The sequence below is a fragment of the Chrysemys picta genome, chromosome 5 (genome assembly GCF_011386835.1).
Source record: "Chrysemys picta bellii isolate R12L10 chromosome 5, ASM1138683v2, whole genome shotgun sequence".
Taxonomy (NCBI): domain Eukaryota; kingdom Metazoa; phylum Chordata; order Testudines; family Emydidae; genus Chrysemys; species Chrysemys picta.
The window spans coordinates 52,788,698-52,811,961 of NC_088795.1; the positions used below are offsets into that span (position 1 = coordinate 52,788,698).

Here is a 23,264-nt window from a genome sequence, read left to right on the forward strand (position 1 = left end):
ACCATCTAGCCAGTCCTGCCAGCCAAACACAGATGAGCCCAGTGAAGGGGAAAGAACCTTGGGTAAGTGTGTGCATCCATTTTCCCTTGCAATGTTTTACATTTAAAGATGGTGCCCTGCCAACAACTTAACAAGACACAGGTATTGACTTTGCATTGTTTTACTCGTAAGAGAAGAGATAGTGGTACAACAGAGTAGAGTTGGTATCTGCTTTTCATTTCCTTATTGGTTTAGGCGGAGACAACCTGGTGGAGCAGTTTGTTTATGTACCTAGGGTATCCTTCCATGGCATCTCAATTAAACTTTCACGGAGATACTCTGCAATCCTCTCCCAAAGGTTTCTATGGATGGCTGCCTTATCTCTCCCTCCACACTAGAACACTTTCCTGTGCCATTCTGCAATGAGTTTGGCTGGCACCAGTGCATTAAACAGGCTAGTGGCATACAGGTCGGGACACCAGTAGCAGCTGTGCTTTCTGTGCCTTTGTTACCTTCAAGAGTGAGAGATCAGCTAAAATCTCCATCGCCTGTGGTAAATAGTGCCAATATTCAGTGCTATTTCCCCTATATTTGTACGCATGGAATAAGGACCAACATTTTGATTCATACAATCATAAATCTTTACTGCCCCCCTCTTTTCGTGGTGGCTCATACTCACCATGGCTGAGGCTGGAGGACAGTGCTGTGAAAAGGCGCTCCAAAGCTAAAGTTAATAAGCATGTCATACTAAGTTTTTTGTTTTTACCTGGAATAAGGGAAGGGAGTTCTGAAATGTATCTTTCCTTTTCCATTCTGACTGTAAATCAAGTGATGTGCTTCTCTGTTTTAATCAGCTGCTGCTGCCAGTTTGGCCTTAATGGGTGCCACTGCCACACATTCAGAACAGCTTAACTTGATGAGAAGGAGACAGAAGAGGACTAAGGAGGACATATTCAGCAAGATCCTGCAAGCCGGTGCTGCATCCAACCATGAACAAAGGCCCTGGAGGGTCAACATGTCAGACAGCAAGAAAAGGGTAGAGTGGACAGGAGACAGACCCAGGAATCCCAGCAGGAAAAAGAGAGGGAAATGCACCAGGATATAATGGGGCTTCTGAGGCAGCAAACCTAAATGCCACATAGCCGATGGTGGTTGACATATAGGTCCAGCAATCCCGGACTCCCCACCCTTTGCAGTTGTCTGAGAATTGCATGGTACCAGCTCACCTACCTTCCCCCACATTCCATGTGGCCTCATGGGCCATCTCCTTACCCCTACTATTCCTCGCCAAGGGACAGCAAGGAAAACCACAGCTTCACATACGCTGACCTATGAGAGATTATAGAGATCTGAACCTTTTCCTACTTTTCCCAATCTTTTCTGCCTATGTGGCCAATAAAAATTACATTTCACATTAATAACCTCTGTGACAGAGGCTCATTGGTGACAGCTGGCAGAAGGGTTCACTTTTCTCTACTCATCTCTGACCTGACAAACTCACTGTACCTAATACATCACTTTTATGGTATTTATCAACGAAGGGTGAGATCTGTACTGTAAGTTTGTAACTTACCAGTACTCCTCCTCATTATGTATGGATAATATTTAAGGATTAATGTAACTATATTGAAAAATATTCCCCTTATGGTCTTGGAGTAAAAGTTAGTCCACAGGTAACCATGTGTCTTGGTGATGACCCATTCATGTGAGAGGGAGTTGTCACCCTGCCCTGGCTAGCCAATTATGTAATGTGTTTGATTGCCCACCCTTGCCCCATTCAAGAACAGTCACTGGAAAACCACCAAAAACAACTGCAAAGAATCAAAACCACTTGGAGGTAAAAAGGAACACTGTAACAGACAAGAGCTCACCCTGTCTGTGAATAAAGACAAAAGACTTGATTCAGTATATGACGGGGTGGAAAAAGACCCTCTGTATCCATTCACTGGGGAGACAATTTGTTGAAAGGGGGTGTATTCCATGAAAGTTTAGCTCTGCAAGAGAATGAACTTTGGGGGTGGGGAAAGAAATCTACTTTATTCAATAAGAAAGGTAACTTAATTGTAGGTCCTAGTTTGTGGTGTATGAATTTAGTTTATTTTGTAACCACCTGTTTCCATCACACTTTCTTGTTTTTAGTGGAACCTCTATTCTTTTTTACTTAAATCTTCTTTATATTAAGTGCTCACAAGAGCTGTGTCTTATAGAGTGGTAATTTAAGGTAAAATTGGTAAACTGGGCTACATTAGTCATGTAGGAGCAGAGGATCTGTGATTTCTATGAGAAGCCAGTGTCAGGGGCTGGATATCAGAGGGGAATGCTTTAAGGGGGCTCAGGAACTGAGGTGCACCTCTTGCTAACCTGCAAGGTGAAGTGAGAGCTCGCATAGCTTGGAGGAGATATGGAGCTAACCTGGAGCTGCCACAGGAAAGACTCATCCCACTATAACTGACTCTCAGTTCTGGGTACCCCAAGAATCATCACAACCACCCTTCTCCCCATTTGTCCATCTAGAATATTTGTGTTATGCTTTATCCCTCCTGGGAAGTGGCATTATGCCAAAGTTGATTGAACATGTAAGGCATGTGTGTTTAATAAAAAAGGCAATCAGTTTTAAAGGAGTTAGAGCTATCCATAAAAGTATCTAATATGGCTTCCATAATGTAGAGTCTGAATGAATATGAGTTGTTGTACAGGAACATTATCTTCAAATATGAATCACTTACATTGTGATAAGCGTTTAGATAAATTACGTAGCGTGAGTGTGGGTACAGTATGAAGATGTTTTTTTAATTTTGATGAAGTGCCACAGATTTCTATTGTAAGGTTAATAAAATTGCCAAGGACGTGAAATATTAGTTTTTCTAGCAGTAAAACCTATATTGCTTAAAGCAATAATATCCAGTATGTTGGTACAAATGACTGATATTCTTAACATTACAATAGTATGTAAATGGACATTTCCCATTTGTGTTTTGAAATCCCAAACTGTTCAAGCTGACATTTCAATATCTGAAATTATAGTGCTATAGCTTCTTGTTTTAACATTGCAAAACATTTGTGTTACTTTTGTGAATTAAGTTACTGACTTTGCTGTTCTTCTACAGAGGTGTTACGAACATAAACAGTACAGGAATGGGCTGAAGTTTTGTAAACAGATCCTTTCTAATCCAAAGTTTGCAGAACATGGAGGTGAGGCTTCAGATGGCATATAAAACTACCATAGCCTGCTTATTATATGCTTTAAGACAAGTAATACATACTTTAAGAGATTTTCTGTAAAATGTCATAAGTCTTTTAGCATCTTTTTGTTCATCCTTTGGATAAGTAATTTTAAGGGGAAACTGATGAAGTACAAAGTGTAACTTTTGGAAACCCTGTACCATAATGTGATACTTTATTGCTGATATAACATTTTTAATAGCTGTCCTTAATATTTTTATTTTTTCTCTCTCATATCTGAAAAAGCAGTACATGATTTAGGGAAGGGGTTGGGTCGAACACCACACATACATGGCGGTTAGAATTATCATCTTGATCCTCCAGTGAGGGGGGAAACAGTTTGGAAGAGAAAAAAGGTTTTTTTCCCACCCAACTTTTTTTTGGGGGGGGGGGGGGGCAGGGTCTGTCTTCACTCTTTCGGTTGACCCTCTCTTTTGAAGTACTCAAAGGAATTTCCTTTTTACCTGTTAGACTGGCATGACTGTCCTTTTCTGAAATCCACTTTAAATGACTGCCTTTTCTGTTAAAGAATGGACTATTTAAACAGACATGGCACTCCTTTCCAGTAGAGGAAGAGTGTCTGCCTACCAGTGTATACAGGGAAAACTGACATGCTTTAAAGTAGAATACTGGTTCAGTATTCTATAATACTGGTTTTTTTTAACCAGAATACTGTTTTTTTAAACTGGAAATATGATACAGAACTTATTGTTTGAGCCTCATACGCTAACTGAATAAGCTACAAGTGTAATCTTTTGTATCTGAAAATAGAATAATTGGAATCTTTTTGTGCTACTAACTTTCCTGAGTCTAAAGTCTTATGTATGAATATTTATATGGTTTAAGTTATTAGTTTATATCAGGGGTGAGGAACCTACGGCCTGCGGGCCAGATGTGGCCCGCTGCTTCATTTCATCCGGCCTGTGGCAAGTCTCCGCATCGTGGGCCGGAAGCCCTGAGCCTCAGTACCACCTCCACCCCCTGCGGGCCTGGAGCCGCGTGCACTGGCTCGCCCCACAGTGGGGGGGAAATTAGGGTTCCCAGGCCGTTAAAAGTCCGGCCAGCTCCACATAGCTCCCAGAAGCGACCAACATGTCCCTGTGGCCCTTAGAAGCAGGGGCGATCAGGGAAGCTCTGTGTGCTGCCCCCAGCACCTGCTCCGCAGCTCTCATTGGCCAGGAACCACAGCCAATGGAGCTATGGGCGCGGGGAGCAGCACGGAGCCAGGGCAGGCAGGGAGCATTTACTAGATTAAACCCCCAGGCCTGAGCCCCTCCTGGAGCCCACACACCAACCCTCCTCCCGCACCCCAGCCCTGAGTCCCCTCCTGCAGCCCAGAGTCTACCCCACCCCAGAGCCCACACACCCAGGTAGAGCCCTCACTCCCTCCCGCACCCCAGCCCAGAGTCCCCTCCCGCACCCTGAACCCCTTTTTCTGACCCCACTCCGGAGCCTAGAGGAAGCCCCGAGCCTTCGCACCACCTCGCGGAGCTGTGTGCCCTGCAACTGATTTTTTTTCTGTGGGTCAGTGTCCCCTGATAGAAAAAAGATTCCCTGTCCCTGGTTTATAGAATGTCTTTTATGTTTAATAAAATAATAGATTGGTATCAATTGAATCCTAATGTTTTTTAGAAACTCTGGCGATGAAAGGACTAACGCTGAACTGTCTAGGGAAGAAAGAGGAAGCATATGAACTAGTGCGTAGAGGCTTACGGAATGATTTAAAGAGTCATGTCTGTATCCTTTTTGAATATGCCTTCCATTTCTGAATGCAGAGAAGGCTGTTAGAGAAACTGATTATTTTATAGAATGTGAACAAGAGCCAACATCTATCGCTGTTCCAAATTGAAAGTGTACAACTGGTAAGTTTAATATGCATATACATATACAAGTACATTTTGTTTAAACTTATCTGAACAATTTCATACCTAAATTTTGTCACAAAGCTGTTCTAGGAAGCACAAGCAATTAAATACACATTCTTGCTTTTGTGGGAAGAATTATAGTTGTTGAATCAAAATCATGCTATTCTTTTCCATTGTATTTGCAAGTGTAACCTTTTTCCTTCAGAATTGCTTGCTATGGCCCTGATTTAAGCATATACTTGAGCATGTGCCTAACTTTAAGCACATGATTATCCTATTGATGTCAGTGGGACTAGTGACATACTTGAAGTTTAAATACATACTTAAGTGTGTGCCTGAATTGGGGCCTGTATTAGGTAAGTTAAAAAATGCAGGTAATACAAGTTGATAGTCCTTTCAAACAGTAGGAAAATGAATTGCAATATTGTGCCCCCTTCCCCCACACACCATGTTCCTGTAATATCAATTGGTGAAAAGCTTTATATCTTCAGTTTGAATGTTCTAGTGCTGTTACTGTCTGTTACAAAGCTGGATTTTTTATTTATTATTATTATTATTTTATTTATTTTACCTAGTAGGCACTCTTTATCTGTCATTCTGGATTGATTTTCTTCACCCTCAAATGCAGTAGCATCCTTAACAAAGTTTTCCAGGCTGGCATGTGTATGGTCTTCTCCAGAGGTCAGACAAGAAGTACGATGAAGCTATCAAATGTTACAGAAATGCACTGAAATGGGATAAAGACAATCTTCAAATCTTGAGAGATCTCTCTCTGCTACAGATTCAAATGAGGGATCTCGAGGGTTACAGGGTAAGTAGAGTATTTACATTATTATAGGCTTCCAGGAAAACAGAGCAAAGGGTTCGTGCAATAATTAGTAAACTTGCATACAGTTTCCTCAGGTTAAAGGCCATAGGAATCAAAACATTAAACCCTTATATGCTTAACACTTTTGACATTCAGACTCAGATATGCAGAAGACTACTTTTTAATGACTTTCATATAAAGAATATAATTTGCTAGGTTATCTTTCTATTAAAGTAGAGTTGTTCACTAGTGAACACTTTGAGTTTTGTCTAGTCTGTAAGTGTCCCAGGTGTTGATAGGGCTTTTACCACTTTCTTTTGGAGACTGTCTGCTGCCTAACAAAGTTTACTATCAGGAAGACTGTCCTAATATTCAACCAAAATATTTTCCTTTCATAACTTTCTCCCATATATTCATCCCTGTTATTCCCCATATAAGCCTCTGTCTGTTCCTCTCATTCCTGTGTTTTAGATTTTCAAATATTCATAGACTGTTACCATGTTTCTTCTGTTGATTATCTTGTAGCCAAACTGAACTTATTTTAGTTTTCAACCTTCTATTTTCCTTTTAAGCCAGTTTCTGCAGCTCCTGACTATATGTGTTGCTCTTCTCTGAATTCCTGTCAGTTTGTCAATAGTTTTCTGGTAAAATGTTGCTTAGAACTGAAGACGCTGTTCTAGATGCAGTCGCACTATGGTGTTTTGTTTCTGTGGACAAAGACTACAACCACTGCTCTGACATCTCTGCAAATGCATCCCCAAATTGAATTGCCCTTTTTTGCTGTCCTGTTGCATTGCAGACTCATGTCTGATTTGCTGAAATTAAGAATTAGTTTTTTATCTCCCCATGTGTATTGAAGGTGGGATATTTTCCCCCAAACGTATGTGCTTGCATGTTTCAAGTTGAATCTCATATGCTGTTCATGTTTCTAATTTCTCCAAGTCCCTTTGTATTTAATCTGTCTTGACTGAAGCTCAAAACTCATCCCAATTTTATATCTGTGAATGTCATCATGCAGTTTTCTACTGCTAGCTCATAGATTCATAGATTCTAGGTCTGGAAGGGACCTCGAGAGGTCATAGAGTCCAGTCCCCTGCCCTCATGGCAGGACCAAATACTGTCTAGACCATCCCTGATAGATATTTATCTCATTTAATATAAAAGTTAATTAAGATTGGACATAATGCAGCTCCCCCAGTTTTATGCATTATTGTTTATTATTACTCTTTGCTGTTCTTCATGATCCTTTTCTGTTTGTTGCTCATGCTTGTTACCCTCTATGTATTTAGTGACTTTTTAAAAATATTTTAAAATTACTTGCTGTCCCAGAAATCTCAGTCAAAAAAATTCACGACTCCCTGGAGAGTCATACAGCTAGGTTCTGAAACTAATTAAAGGCCATTTGCAGATATCCATAAAGATGGCTGCCACTTACACTAGCCATTCTTCATGCAAGCACTTAGGTTGAGTTGGGTAGAATCTCTGATTGAATACATACAGACTCCTTGATAAATCTGAAGTGTCATTACTACAAGAACTGTTCCCTAGGTCTCAAACTGAAATATCCTGAATGATGCTCTTTATTTAGTATTTTTAGAGTAGAGAAGAATATGCCTTGATACGAACATTGATGTTAGTTTGGCTCATGAGGACAGCTTAGTTGGAAATAGTACCTCTTTAGTACTGTTTTAGTTGACTGTTACCTTTTTTCACTTTATCAAAGTTCAAGCTTTTTAATTTGGCGCAATTGCTAGTTTTTCCTTTGTTCTGTGTTAAGTAGTCTTATTCAAATATATTGAAATGTTAAAGCTACAGTATTTTATGGAGAACTTCAGAGTCCATGAGAACAGGAAAATTAGTAGTTATAACTGTCTTGCAGGAAACCAGGTACCAGTTACTTCAGCTCCGACCTGCACAGCGAGCCTCATGGATTGGTTATGCTATTGCTTATCATCTGCTGGAAGATTATGAAATGGCAGCAAAGATTTTAGAGGAATTTAGGAAGACTCAACAGGTATAAAAAAGAAAACATGGAATTCTTCGTATGTTTTGATTAGCTGTGAGCCAAAAAAAGTAATTCTTTCAAACACAGAAACAATTTAATAAAATGTAGATTTTTAAAACCAAATGAATTCAGTTTACCCTAAGTTTAAGTGTATGCGACAAGGGTGAACACTCATATATGCCTTGTTTACATTCAGACGTCTCCTGATAAAGTGGACTATGAGTACAGTGAGCTGTTGTTGTATCAGAATCAAGTTCTCCGAGAAGCAGGACTCTACAAAGAAGCCTTGGAACATCTTGGTACCTATGAAAAGCAGATCTGTGATAAACTGGCTGTTGAAGAAACTAAAGGTATTTGCCTCTTCAGGATGCTGTCACTCTTTGTGCTTGTACATATCTGCAGTATGGAATCTTGTGTGTAGTTCCTGTATATATTGTTTGAGAAATAAAATAAATGAGCTATTTTTATATGACTGAATTATGAAATATACCAGACAGGCCAGCTTAGGTCTACAATTAGGCAAAAACTGTTTTCACAGGACTTTCTAATGTTCTTTAATTTTGTTAAACTTCATTTTTACAAAAAACTCAATTTTAAACGTATTTTACAGTGTTTGCATCCTATACATTGCAGTATTTCTTCCCACTGTTGAGTATTAGCCAGCCCAGGCTAATATTCAGGTGCTGCACCACCTGAGATGCTGACATGTTGCTCATGTGTATATATAATATACAGAAGGTTTTGGTATGAAAAATGCTATATAAATGTAAACTGTAATTACAGTATACCACTGGCATGGTATACCATATGTTGGGACAGGTATTAAGTCCTCCATTTAAATAGTTTACCCTAATGATAGTGAATGGTAATGCAGTTTAGTGGTAGCCATGTCAGTCCCAGGATATTAGAGAGACCCGGTGAAAAACTACTGATGGCATTGAAGTTCCTCAGTGAAGATCCTCCACATATTTACACACTTTAAGTACAGAAATAGTCCCACTGAAGTCAATGAGATGATTCCCATGATTAAATATAAGCACACAGGGGCTTTTATCTTGCAAACACACAAATCAGGAAATGCCAGAATTGATATATGTGGATCTTTAGCTCTGTCCTTTATGAATGTGTTATGATATGTCTTTAATTACATGATCACATACTATTTGCCAAGCATAATATCTTACCACTCTTCTGCAACTTGATATGTATCTGAACTACCTTGTAATACTCTGTATACAATGTGTACAGCAGACAAATTTTGGTTAAATCACAGGAGAATTAGATCTGAGTTCTGAATATGAGCTTTTCCACAGGCTTCTGTGTGAGCTTGAACAAACTACTTAATCTGTTTTTCAGTCCCTCATTGGTAAAAACCTATAATACTGACCTATTTTTTCTCCAGCAGCCATATGAGATTACATTATTAAAGTTTGTGATGTGCTTAGGTACTAAAAGTAAGTGACACAGAAAAATCTACAAATAAATAAGTCTCTTATATTAACAATGCATAATAAAACATACTATGAATGAAATATAACTGAATCATAGTGGAAAGTGTTCTGGCATGTATAGGAGTTCAGAATTGAATTAGCAATGATAACTCTTGCCTTCCATGGCAGAATTTGGGTCTCTTGTGGTGAGATACTATTTCCTGGCCCTGTCATGCTGGTGGGTGGGCCAGAGGTATCTCTCCCTGGTTTAAGATTATCTAAAGTGGCTTCTATGTGAAGATCCATAGCCCAAGTTAACATTTCTGTAGTAAGCACTAGCTTGTGCTGTGAAAGTTGCTTGAATAAAGGTGAGGGGTAAGACTTTGCTCTTTTCTTCCTTTCTGTAGAGCAAAATTCACTAAGTTATTGAGACTTGGCTCTACATGCGATGCCTTCTTAATTACCAGATCACCTCTCATGAATTCAGTCAAGTGTGCTTACTTGAATGGGTGTGTGAGAGGGGGGAGGCGTCATCAGTTATGAGATGTCTAGTTACTTCTAAGTAAGTGTGTGTGTGTGTGTGTGTGTGTGTGTGTGTGTAAAATTACTTTTACTGTTTTTTAGCACTGCTAAGTCAATGCAGCTCTGAAATAGTGAGATGGATTGTTTTCTGGCTGTAGCATCAACAGAAATGCTGGTTACACATGCTGGTCCAAATTCTATCTTTGTTACCACTATGCCATCCTATTGCCAGGTATCAGTGCGGGAAGAACTTGCCTGCAGAATCTCTCAGTACAACTCACAAGTTAGACAAATAGCTGATGTACAAATCTGAAAAGATGGTTTTTCACACTCGACTTTTGTAAATTTATCCTTTTACTTGCAAACCGAGCATATTTGATTTGGATATCAAGAAACTATAAACATGGAACATCACGTACCATTTTTAATTACTTTTCATAGTAGAACAGTACTTAGAGCTTCAAAAATTTTAATCAAGATGCATCTAATTTTTGTTCCTCATGCTTAATGAAGTGTATAAGTCTTCAACTAAAAAGCTTATTGAGTTGTTGGCTATGAACATGAAAACTTGGTTAAATCTCAAAATCGAAGTTGTCAGTCATACCATTGATATTCATGTCTAAGAAACGTAGATTAACAAAGAATTGAGGAATGTCTAACTGTCAGATTAGCCCTACAGATGTTTAGCTGTTGCATTCTCCCTCACACTCAGTGTATAACTTTATGAATTTTAAACAGGAGAACTTCTGTTACAACTCTGCAGGCTGGAAGAAGCAGCTGAGGTGTATAGAGGATTGCAAGAAAGGAATCCTGAAAACTGGGCTTACTACAAAGGCTTAGAAAAGGCACTTAAACCAGGTAATGATTTTACAGCTTGTAATAATAGAGTATCAAGAATCTATTTTTGCTCAGTTGTCATTTACTTATGCATTGAAAACATGCATTAAGTACATTCTTAAAGGGACACTTATATTTGACAATGTCTAGTCTAATTTTTGATATGTAGAAGGGATTTATTATTTTTTTGTTACTAGCATTATCTTGTAAGACTTGCATGACTTTTTGTCCTGATGTCCTGTTTGTCTTCATCTGGTAAAAGATAGATAAATAAAAAATGGCAGACTGTAAGTGCTGTAGTCCTTCTCTTTGTATGAATGGTAGAAATAGAAGGCAAAGTTCTTTTTTAGAAGGGACACTATCAATTTAATTTTTTCTCTGATCTTTCATTTATAGAAATCTTGTGTTTACAGTCAATACAATTTTCAGACAGAAGTATGATTTCTTTCTGTTTATTTACTTTGTGCCTTTGACAGCACTTTAAATACAATCAGTTTAATTGCTCCAGCCATACAGTTGGTTTTCCTCTGTGTGGGTCATTCACACAGCAATGGAGGAGAGAAACCTTTTTTTAAAAGGGGAGAATGCAATCAACAAACTGGCAAGAGGACTCATAACCGTTGTACCTGAAACTACTTTTTAATGACCTTTCAAAATGGACTACATTGCAAATTAATTGTGTTACTTTAAGTATACAGCTACTACTTGCTATATATTCTGGGGTGTGTGTGTGTAATTTAATTACCAGAAAAGATTCTTTTTAGTAGTTTCCAAATTTTGTTTTGTTCTAGCCAATATGCTTGAGAGGCTGAAAATCTATGAAGAGGCCTGGACTAAGTACCCAAGGGGACTGGTTCCAAGAAGACTGCCGCTAAACTTTTTATCTGGTATGTGCATTTTTGCAAGCAAATAAAAATAGTTTCACAATATATTTTTTGCTAAAACTTCCTATTTAACAGTATAAAACTTTAAAATTGCAAAGTAATATTTGGTAAAAAACAAAATCAACAGATCTTTTTTCCTCAAAGGTGAAAAGTTTAAGGAATGTTTGGACAAGTTTCTAAGGATGAATTTCAGCAAAGGCTGTCCACCTGTTTTTAATACTTTGAGATCATTGTACAAAGATAAAGAAAAGGTAAATGAATCTTTCCAACAATATGGATTTATTCTTGTACACTAAAGGAATAAAAGCAACTTTGTTAAGTTGGAGCCTACTTTGGCCTGAAAGTTCAGCACTTAGAATGGGATCTCCCAGCTGACACTATATTACTGTCACTGACTTGATAATTCTGATTATTCTAGGTCACAGAAGCAGAAATGTAGTGCTACAATTCCTACTGTGCAAATTTACATAGCTCTTTTCCAAGTCAGTTGTTGTACCAAACCATGAAATACTTACAGAAACGAATTAGGTGTTGTGTTCACAAAATTGTGAGATTTTTCTCTATATGCCAGCAGGAGAGATGGGAATTGAGCACATTCCCCTTTGTACTAGGACTTCGTATATTACAATAGTAGATCTCTTACAATAGAATAGTGAGTATAGTTAACACCAAGGACATTCCTGTTGAAGTGAAATAATACCTGGATCACTAATATTTCTTGTCTTGTCTTTGCATGTATAGGTCATAATTATAGAAGAGTTGGTGGTAGGTTATGAAACTTCTCTAAAAAGCTGCAGGTTATTTAATCCCAATGGTGAGTGACAATGATTTAATACTTTATGAAAATACTGTGCCCATCATATGTTATATGTAACAATTCAGGCAGAGGTGAAGGAATAGGAAAAACCCTAAAAACTTTTTTGAAAGTAGAGAAATGAGCCGTAGCCCTCCTTAGAATTTGAGTATGTTCTGAATCTGTACTCAAAATATATGCTGTTTTAGCCTAAGCAGCTATCCGCACTCACTTCAAGATATCATAGCTTGGGACACTCTTAAATGTGGTGAGGAGAGAATTATAATTACGGCAGCCATGTGAAACAAAAATGGATTATGTTGTAACTGTACTGATACTATTTAGTATATATTGTTTGTTATAATAAAACTTTCTATTTACAGAGAAGAACTTTAGATCTAAAATTCCCATATTTAGATATCTTGGCCAATCTATCTTTTTTCAAGAAATGATGACTGTTTCACAATCTTAAGTCAAGTCCTTCTTTGGGCAGTTAATTAAAAATTCATCCTTCCTTGAATGTGAAAACATTGTCTACATGTAAACGTGCACCAGTTAACTAAAGATGTGTTTTTCAAACCAGTGGAAGTAGTGTGGAGATGCTCTTCGGCTAAGAGAATGGCTTACTTCATTTTGGCTTAGTCTCTTGTTTTTTTTACAGTATTAGGCTATACTGAAATAAGCCAATCTCTCAAACTGAATCAAAAATCTAAACATAAACTTGTACTGTTTTTTAAGAAAAACTTTAAATTGGGGCATATTTGTGTGGACATGGCTGAACAAAACTCAGTCTGTTTAATTTTCATAGGAGAGAAAGTATTAAAAGTAAAAATATGATCATGTCATCTGTAAGGCTTCGTTTTAGTCACTGGTATTTTTAGTAAACGTCATGGACAGGTCACAGGCAGTAAACAAAAATTCACGGCCCGTGCCCTGTCCGTGACTTGTACAATATACCCCTAACTAAAACTTGGGCTGGGGGGCGGTCTGGTGCTGCAGGGGGAGGACCCCTGCAGGTGCTGGGGGGAGTGGGTGACGGTCCATGGCCCGGGACCCATGCTGGTGCTGGGGGGGAAGGGAGCAGGGAGAGTTGGAGGGGTTGGCAGGCTCCCTACCTGGCTCTGCACAGTTCCCCGGAAGCAGACGGCATGTCTCTGCAGCTCCTATGGGGAGGGAAGGCCAGAGGAGCTCCGCGTGCTGCCCCTGCTACAAGCTCCGGCTCTGCAGCTCCTATTAGCTGGGAACCGCAGTCAATGGGAACTGCGGGGGGTGGTTGCCTGCAAGCAGGGACAGCGTGCAGAGCCCCCTGGCCCCTCCACCTAGCAGTTGCAGGAACGTGGTGTCTACTTCCAGGGAGCCCCCTCCCAAGGTAAGCGCTGCCCTGTACCCCATCCCCTTGAGCCAGCCGCTGCAAAAGTCACAGAGGTCACAGAAAATCATAGAATCCATGACCTCCCTGACATACATGCAGCCTTAGTCATAGGTACTGAAGCCTTTGGGCTTGTTCTGGTACTGGACACTCCATTCCCAATTCGGCGTGAACTTAACTTTAGGCCTTGAGTAGTCTCTACTGGCTGGTGCTTAAGTGCTTTGCTGGATCTGGGGCTCAGCAGCTTGCAGGATTGAGTCCTTTCAGAGTCGTGGTTTATGTTGCACACAAAGGAGATATCTATAGTTATGATTTAGGATTACTTTAGAAAAAATTGGAAAAAATTTATCTATTCTAGGTGGCTTTTATTCCAACGCCAGGTATGGCCCAAGCTTTTTAAATATATTTATAATGAGACAGGAATAGATTGGTGCCGACTTAGTCTGAGCTAGTTAAATATGTAAAGTTTTTTAAATTGGTGTATTGAAAATATACTGATGTAAATGCCAAACACAATGATACAGTTCAATTGATAATATATGCAATTGGTGTACTATATCTTTGACCTAAAACAGTAATTTACTGGAAGGTGCTAAGATTACTCTCCAGATAAAGTAAACATGTTTCCTACTTTTCTGATCTATCAGTGAGTTGAGAGCTAGATATAGAGATAAACAAAAATTCTATACACTACATCAATAGGATATTGTTTGTGCTATATGCTGGTTAAATGGAATATAATGACATCTTTTTCCCCCCTCATAGATGATGGTAAAGAAGAACCTCCAACCACTTTACTGTGGGTCCAGTACTACTTAGCACAACATTATGACAAAATTGGGCAGCCACCCATGGCTCTGGAATACATAAATGCAGCTATAGAAAGTACTCCCACCTTGATAGAACTCTTCCTTGTAAAGGCTAAAATCTATAAGGTAATCTTGATTGATTTGTTCTTCATTATCAGATAGGAATTCTCTTTTATTTTGCAGTGAAACCTTTAATCATGACAGTACTTCCCTGTAGTGGTTCAGCACTAATACTGGTTGAGGAGTTGGGTTTTGTATGAGCAGACTTTTACAAGAAGAAATGTTTCCATGGGTTCTTAAAATTCCATATAGTAGAACCTCCCTAAATTTACATCAATGAGTTTATTGCAAATTAGTAACTGACCAAACAATTAAAAAGGAAAAGTGTTATCACAAAATGTACTTTGTTGATTTTGACAGTTACTGGATTTTTAGTTTACTTTGCTAAATTATAATGAACTAGTAAACTTATTAATTATTTTTTAAATAACCATGTCCTAAAAACACCCTAGTCTGACTTCACTTCTCTGTAACAAATCAGAAAGTGCTGTAGTGAGGCCTGGTTTTATTAAGAGCTCTTAGGCTTGTGAATTAGCAAAATATGGATTAACAAGGTCTGTTTGGAGATTGTAGTGTCAAAGGAGGGAAACTATAATATTGAGATGCAGTTGCATCGCTGCTTTTTTGTTCTGAGGTATCGTTTTGTTGTAAGCAAAACTGTTTAATAAAATTTTTGGTACCTTGTTTAAATTAACCCTATTGTATAATATTTAATTTGTTAATGAAGAGTGAGTGGATAAGGCTAAACTATGTGCATTTTACAATTTCCTTGCTTACTTGATTTGAATTTTTCTTTTTAAGCATGCTGGAAACATTAAAGAAGCTGCGAGGTGGATGGATGAAGCCCAGGCCTTGGACACAGCGGACAGATTTATCAACTCCAAATGTGCAAAATATATGTTGAAAGCCAACTTGATTAAAGAGGCAGAAGAAATGTGTTCTAAGTTTACAAGGGTTTGTTCCAGTTACTATAACTTTTGCTGAATAAAATGTAGATATAATCAAGTGTAAAGTACCTTGCATATTTTAGCTGTCCTTCTGAGCCTCTATTTTGGTCAGTAATGAGCTTTCTTTCCCTCTTCTGGCTGAGTTATGAAGGTTGCTCGCTTCACTTGTAGTTTGTAGCTAGATTTCATTTACATGATGATAATGCCTCCATAGTTAAGGTTAAGCTGAGTTTTGCACTTACAAGGATTCAGCTTCTTTGTTACATATGAAAAATGCAGTACATCCTCCCCAAAAGTACAGCACTTTACTCTCAGTACAGAAGTTTCTGAGAACTTACAGATAGATCAGTTTAGATTTTAAATGAATTCTTAAAATTTATTTAAGAAATTTAGAATCCTTTGTGAAATCTTTTTTTGTTCCAAATGATCTCAATAATAGAGACTATTTAAACTTTCCTCATAGTCGTTCCATATAGTTGGTAATAGTATTCTGTGAGGGCCCTTGTTTCCCATCCCCTTTGTCGGAAATATCCTGGGTGTAATGATTTCCAAGGCATACTCTAAGGTGCATCTTATTTGTTGGGCTGCTGGGGAGGTGGGCTTCTGAGAGTAATCGGAGTTGTGGGGAGGACAGTTTTGTGTTCTGCAAATTGTTTAATTTTATTTCTTCTTATTTTTAGCCTTAGTTAGGCGTTCTGTTTTTGTTTTATAAATTAGAGGCTAAAATGCACTGAAATCTTGATAATGGGCTACATGTGAAGAATTTTTGAGAATTGATGGTCACTTTTTGCCAGTGTTCTTCATAACTGAAAATTTATTTTTCAGCAGAGGCTGGCATAGTCTTTCATCAGATTGCTCAAAATGACTGCCCTCTTATTGTTGACAGAGGCACAGAGGCCACAAGCTGCCCTTAGTTATTGCCTCCATTCGTCTGTTCCTCTCTTTCTTCAGGGAAGGCAGGAGGGAGGAGAAAACTGAGGTGTGCCTGAGCCAGGGAAATGTTTTTGGATTATTTCTAATATTTCTGTTTTGCTTTTAGGAAGGAACCTCAGCAGTAGAGAACTTGAATGAAATGCAGTGCATGTGGTTCCAGACAGAATGTGCCCAAGCTTACAAGGCAATGAATAAATTTGGAGAAGCACTTAAGAAATGCCATGAAATTGAGAGAGTATGTATCTAAGTAATTTAATCTGTTAAAATTTCCAGTTTAGCTTTGCTGTCATTGCATGTTTCATCTAAACATTAACATCTCCAGTCTGGCCCTTAGAAACCTTGTAATTTCCTGTGGCATGCTGTGGCCTTCCAAGTGTGAAGTGGAAGCCTATACCCATTTCTAATTGTAACTGTATTAAATAAAGCTCTAATCCTGCAAACACACGTGTTTAATCTTACTCATATGAGTAGTCCCATTGTGTTCAATGGAAGTACTCATATGAATAAAGTTAAGCATGTGCCTAAATGCTTGCAGGATTGGGACTTAATCTGCATGGGTCTTGACAAACAAGGCCATTGTAATGACTTTTTTATAGCCCCAAGATGCCTGAAAGCAGCCAGAAGATCAGAATGATTTGTCTCTGGTTTAATTTCTGGAGGAGAAAAATTGTGCCACAAGTCAAAACTTTGTTTGGTACTCTGCAACTACTCAACTTGTGTGCTTAAGGCTGGACCAGTCCACAAAGTCTTCCATGGCTTTTTTTCTTAGAATTTAACATGAATATAAACTTTTTTCTCACAAAATACATATTCTTTGACAAGTTTGTTTTAGTTTTCCAGCACTCTCCTCTCCTCTATTGACTGTAGTAGTGTCTGAAAGAATTTAACTTGTGCTTATTGGTCCTCACTTGTTACACTCTACCTGTGTCCTGGAGTAGTTCCTTTTTTGACGTTGGGTATTAGATAGTTTGTGGAATTATTTTTGTCAGCTTTTAGGAGAAAAATGTCATTTTGTAACTTCACCCATAACTTCATACATTTTTCTTAAGTCCAAGTGCCAAAACTTGAATGACACTCACTATGTATGTAAGAGACTGATCCATTATCAGTTGTCTGGTTTTTCTTCAGTTTCAATTTTTTTCCATAGCTGTTTATAAGAAAATATGTATTTGAATTTCAGGATTGTTTTGTTCTCTAACACTTGCTAAAACTTGCTGTTTTCTGTTAGCATTTTGTAGAAATTACAGATGACCAGTTTGACTTCCACACTTACTGTATGAGAAAGATTACACTTAGGTCTTATGTGGACTTGTTAAAACTAGAAGACGTACTTCGACAACATCCATTTTACTTCAAGGCAGCACGAATTGCCATAGAGATATATTTGAAGCTTCATGATAATCCTCTAATAGATGAGAATAAAGAACACGAGGCTGATACAGGTACAAGAAATTTCCTGGATTTATTTTGTGTGCAGTTTAAGTGTTTTGGCGTATATTCTGTAGATATAAATACTTGTATGTTTGACACTGATAGTTAGACTGGAGCTCCTACTTCAGTGGTAAAAGTTGCAAGCCAGGAATTGACTTGTAAGAAGTGAATGCCAAGTCTCTATTAAAAATAGAGGGAGTGTAGCCAGTGGATAGAGTGCTGGACTGAGACTCAAGAGATCTGGGTTCTATTCTGTCACTAGCCTCCTTGGTGACAATGGGCAAGTCATTTTAAAACTCTGTGCCACAGTTTCCCCATCTGTAAAAATGGGATAATGATACTGACCTCCTTTGTTCAAGTGCTTTCAGATCTACGGATGAAAAGTGGTATTATTACTATTACGCATTCTGTTTATACAACACAGGTCTAAAGTTAAAATACAAGTCGGATTTTGATGGGGTAATTCTAAAACACTCTTTCGAGCCCTTGTATAATTTCCAAAAGAAAAACATTCAAATTTAATTTGAGAGTGATTGAGAAAATGCTGCATATTCATGGTCTGTTGTCCTGATGAAGAAGATCCGAGGGGTTGCATTTGAAGCAGCTGTTCTTTCAATAAGTTTTGGCACAATTCGAAGGTGACCTGTGAAAGGTAGAAAAATTGAGTTGTACTGTTGACATTCCCCAGGGTACAATCTAGACTGATTCTCCAGTGCCTTTTACACTGTGTATCTGTGACAGCAACCACTCGTGGTCAGCTCTCGCACTGCTTCCAGGGCAACAACTCCCGGTCCCAGACTTTTTCCCAGAACTGTGCGTCTTGTACTTCCCCAGCACTTTCCTGGACAATACAAGCTCATGTAAAGTCCATCATTTCATTAATAGAAAATTATATGCACAAAACTTCTCAAATGAAGTTTCCGAAACACTTCAGTCCAAATACACACTGGTTTAGATAAAACAATAAAACAAGTTTAGTAATTACAGAAAGATAGATTTTAAGTGATTACAAGTAATGAGGCATAAAAGTCAGAATTGGGTACAAAGAAATACAAAATAAAATGTAACTAACTTAACAAGCTAAGTATCAGAGGGGTAGCCGTGTTAGTCTGGATCTGTAAAAAGCAACAGAGTCCTGTGGCACCTTATAGACTAACAGATGTATTGGAGCATAAGCTTTCGTGGGTGAATACCCACTTCGTCAGACGCATGTGTTATGCCTCTGACGAAGTGAGTATTCACCCACGAAAACTTATGCTCCAATACATCTGTTAGTCTATAAGGAGCCGCAGGACTCTTTGTTGCTTTTAACAAGGTAAGTAATTTCAAAGCAAAACATGTCTCACCACATGTTTTAGCAGTCTTACTGACTGAAATTCTTTGAGCCATGATCCCTCCCCAGTCCATTGATGCTTCCTTTGTCCTTCAAGTGTTGACGATGCCGTGAGTAGAGATGAAGGGAGAGATATTTTGGGGCATCTGTCCCCCTTTCTTATAGCTCTCTCTTTCTTTGAAAGTCCACTCCAGCTGAGGTTCAGGAGATGCAAGGTCTGGGAGGACAGGAACCTCTAGTTGTTTTTTTTTTTTTTTTTTTTTTGCCAAAGTGTAAATTTCTCACTCGCACCTTTTTTCCTGCTGACCGAGGTCGCTTAACCAGGTGATAGTTCATTTCATTTTGTTTACACCTGGCTGAGGCATCAATTTGCATTTTGTCTTTGAGGAACTGGTTTGTGCCTGCTTTTCTAAACTTGGAACATGTCTCAGTAATGTTAAATCTTATAACTTTATATATAGTGTTGCTAGACATAATTTACCAGGACAATAATAATCAGCAAATTGAGTTTTCAAATAATACCTCACAAGGCATACTTTGAACAAAATCCATTATAGTTTTGTAAAAGGGGCAAACATGAGGGTACAGACTGTCGCATACGTCTCCTGCTTTTTGATCTATAAAGTCCTCAGTGTTAAGTATTTGGCGGGCGGGGGTTGTTTTTATTTTTAAAACATCAGTCTTGTCGGTCTTAACTGAAGGACAACTTGGATGACTTGTGGACTGGAGACTTCCTTAACAGAGGAGTTGAAAGGAAGGGTACTGAATCTTTGTTAAAGAAATAGGAATGAACAAAACTAAACAGTTTAAATGGTTCAGTGAAAATTGCTTCTCATCTCTGTTTCACTTGCATAGCTTCAGGTCTAAAGAAGCTAGAAAGGGCACAAATGCAATATGTTTTTACAGATTACTTTTTGTGTTTCAAAATTTCACAATGCTTTGATTGTTACGGAAATCTGCGTATTCATCTATATAGGCAGTTAAAAGTTAAACCTAATCGCACCATATATTTAAAGATTTAATGGTTTACCTCAAATATTTTTGCTAAATGTTTAGGTAATTTGTTAAGCAGGAGCTTTCTTTAGTAGTTAGAACTCAAGGATCTGTTCTCTGCTCTGAGTTCTACTCCCAGCTCTGCCACTGACTTGTTAAGTCAGAACTTTTTACAAATGTAACGGCAGCATTACTCAATAGGAAAAATATGGGTTAGAAAATAGACGTGGAAACTGGCAGTCATTTGAGTAGAGTAAATTCAAATACGTAGTTTTAAAAAAATCAAGGTAATCTGTATAATCACCCTTTTATTGAAACGTGCAGCAAATATGTCTGACAAGGAGCTAAAGAAGCTTCGCAATAAGCAGAGAAGAGCACAGAAAAAAGCACAACTGGAGGAAGAGAAGAAGAATGCAGAAAAAGAGAAGCAGCAGAGAAATCAGAAGAAGAAAAAGGATGATGATGATGAGGAAATTGGCGGTCCGAAAGAAGAACTTATCCCTGAGAAACTAGCAAAGGTACTTGCCTGACAGTGTTCGGTAATTGGCTATCAGATTAAAATCAGCTTTGCAGAATATTACCTTGAACTCCAGAGAGCCATTAAATTTTATTCTTGCATAGCTTCTATTCAGAAGTGCCACCATTTCAAAACAAAAGGTTTCTGGAACAATTTCTTATCTGGTTTGTAATCTACAAGTGTTCTGGAGGAACTGAGTTTGTCTCTAGTCCTTCAGAAACTGCATGCATTGCAGCAAGAACTGTTCAGTCCCCCACAATAAGTAGAAATATCTTCATAAATGTGTTGTACTAGGTCACTAATTAGATTTATCATCAAGTTTAGCCGGTTGAAAACCTTCATATTCTGAAGGTGAGATAGATACATTCATTGTTAGATTCTTCACATCACGTAGTAATTTGTATTTGCAGTTCGTCAGGCATTGTGGAATTCGTAGGAACTAAGAGGTAACTGAAAAAGTTTCCGTTAAAAGATTGAGGAAATTGGGTGAAACATTTGTTTGGAATTACCGGGAGGATGGGTTTGAGATTGGATTACAAGTTATGGAATAGTTTATCAAAGAAATTGCAATAAGTAGAGGGAGAACAGCTAATGAGAAGAATGTTCTGTGCTTCTGTTCTTGTGAAACATAGGCTTTGAGTAGGAGGAATAGAAAAACATTTGAAGTGTTGCAGAGTATGGAAGAGTTTAGGTTGGACAGATAGGGAGAGCAGACTAATTCCATGAGGATCTTGAATACTATTGTGGGATTTTTAACTGAAAGCTGATATGGTGACAAGAAGCCAGGGATTTGAAAAGATTGATTTGGTTTTTGGTATGGAAATTAAATTGTTACAGATTGGGCAAGTTGAATTTTAGAGACAAGGCCTGAACAAAACCTCAGATAAAGGAAATACACTAATGCATATGAGTTCTGATAACCGTGAATAAGAGCTGTGGCAGAGGAATACACCTCTACCCCTATATAACGCGACCCGGTATGACACTAATTCGGATATAATGCGGTAAAGCAGCACTCCAGGGGGGTGGGGCTGCGCACTCCAGCAGATCAAAGCAAGTTCGATATAACGCAGTAAGATTTTTTGGCTCTCGAGGACAGTGTTGTATTGGGGCAGAGGTGTAGTTGTGTGACCAGTGCTGATTTTGTATGAAGCAGATCTGCGAGGAGTGAAGCAAAGAAAGCTTTGTGTGGCGAGTGAAATGCCAGCATTGAATGCAACAAAACCTTTATTAACTTTAATTTTTTTAATTCTCAGTAGGGTAATCTCAGCTGACAGACCTTAATTAAAATTTAATATTTGGCCTTTGGGGAAAAATGACTTTGATACTCCTGTTTTTGAAATAATGTATTACCAGTGATAAAGGCAACAGCTGGCTCTTATTTAAAATGCTTCAGTCTCTAAACCTTAGACATCTGAGGCTACCATGAGGGTTAAGTAAGTGTCTTAGCACCAGGGCCTCTAACATTTTATTAACCATTAGAGAGGGATCTCTGGTAGAATAAATCCTTCAAGAGAAACCCCAAGTGAATCTTAGGAGACTCAGCAGGAGCCCTTTCAAATCATTTGGAGAGGAAATTGTATTCTACTGATGAGCCCCCCCCTGTTGGCTAGTTAAATTTTGAGATCCATCTCTATAAGGGAAAGGGCTAGAGATGTTTTTAATTTTTTTTAAGTGAATTGAACAAAAGATTCCTAAATTATGACATCCAGAGTTGTTCAAAACTCCCAAAGTAAAATTGTTGCACTTTATAGAAAATAAACACAGAGCAGGAAAGAAATGTTTATTGGACTGTTCTAGCTGGGATCTAGTGACCAAGATCAACATTTAGTCACTTAAAGTCTGCCTTAAAGCTTATCAGTGTCTTAACTGGGAACGGTGCTATAGGTGGACAGCTCCAGTGACCGTTGAGTGGCATGTCAACTGAGTGCTAGATACCTGAGCATACTTTTTTTTTTTTTTAAAGGCCACCAAGGCATGCTAATACTTTGACAATCCATGTTCTTATACCTACATCTGAATGCAATATCTGACGTGAAATATATGAAATAATATACTTTCAGGGCATCCAGTGTACATCACCATGTGAGAGCAGTCATATTGCTGGTTTGACTTCAAACTACAGTAACTCCTCACTTAACATTGTAGTTATGTTCCTGAAAAATGCGACTTTAAGTGAAACGATGTTAAGTGAATCCAATTTCCCCATAGGAATTAATGTAAATGGAGGGGGTTAGGTTCCAGGGCAGCTTCCCCTACTCTGCAAGCACCAGAGGCAGGGGGTTCAACCTTCAGCCTGCCCACTCCACTCCTTCCCCCAAACCCCCACCCTTGACCCACCTCTTCTCCTCCCCACCTCCTCCCCCTTTACTTCGCTCGCTGTGTCCTGTCTCCCTTCCCCTCACCTCCCTTCTAAATGCCGCAAGCCAGCTGATTGCCCTGGGCAGGAGGGAGGCGGGAGGAGCAAGGACTCAACGCACCTCCACTCCCTCTCCTGCCGGCGGCAATCAGCTGGCTTGCGGCGTTT

General features: G+C 38.6%; 1 protein-coding gene across 3 annotated transcripts in view; it reads left to right on the forward strand.

Annotated features, from left to right (window-relative positions):
- NAA15 (N-alpha-acetyltransferase 15, NatA auxiliary subunit) overlaps nt 1-23,264 on the forward strand; it is a 58,550-nt gene that overhangs the window by 16,774 nt on the left and 18,512 nt on the right. For all 3 annotated transcript variants that reach the window (XM_005284342.5, XM_042850331.2, XM_042850330.2), the window contains exons 2-15: nt 3,087-3,171; nt 4,834-4,938; nt 5,720-5,877; nt 7,754-7,888; nt 8,076-8,229; nt 10,570-10,689; nt 11,460-11,555; nt 11,697-11,803; nt 12,294-12,366; nt 14,480-14,649; nt 15,385-15,537; nt 16,570-16,698; nt 17,692-17,905; nt 20,545-20,738. In XM_005284342.5, coding sequence (XP_005284399.1) covers nt 3,087-3,171; nt 4,834-4,938; nt 5,720-5,877; nt 7,754-7,888; nt 8,076-8,229; nt 10,570-10,689; nt 11,460-11,555; nt 11,697-11,803; nt 12,294-12,366; nt 14,480-14,649; nt 15,385-15,537; nt 16,570-16,698; nt 17,692-17,905; nt 20,545-20,738 — 1,893 coding nt within the window. The remainder of the gene's footprint in view (nt 1-3,086; nt 3,172-4,833; nt 4,939-5,719; nt 5,878-7,753; nt 7,889-8,075; nt 8,230-10,569; nt 10,690-11,459; nt 11,556-11,696; nt 11,804-12,293; nt 12,367-14,479; nt 14,650-15,384; nt 15,538-16,569; nt 16,699-17,691; nt 17,906-20,544; nt 20,739-23,264) is intronic.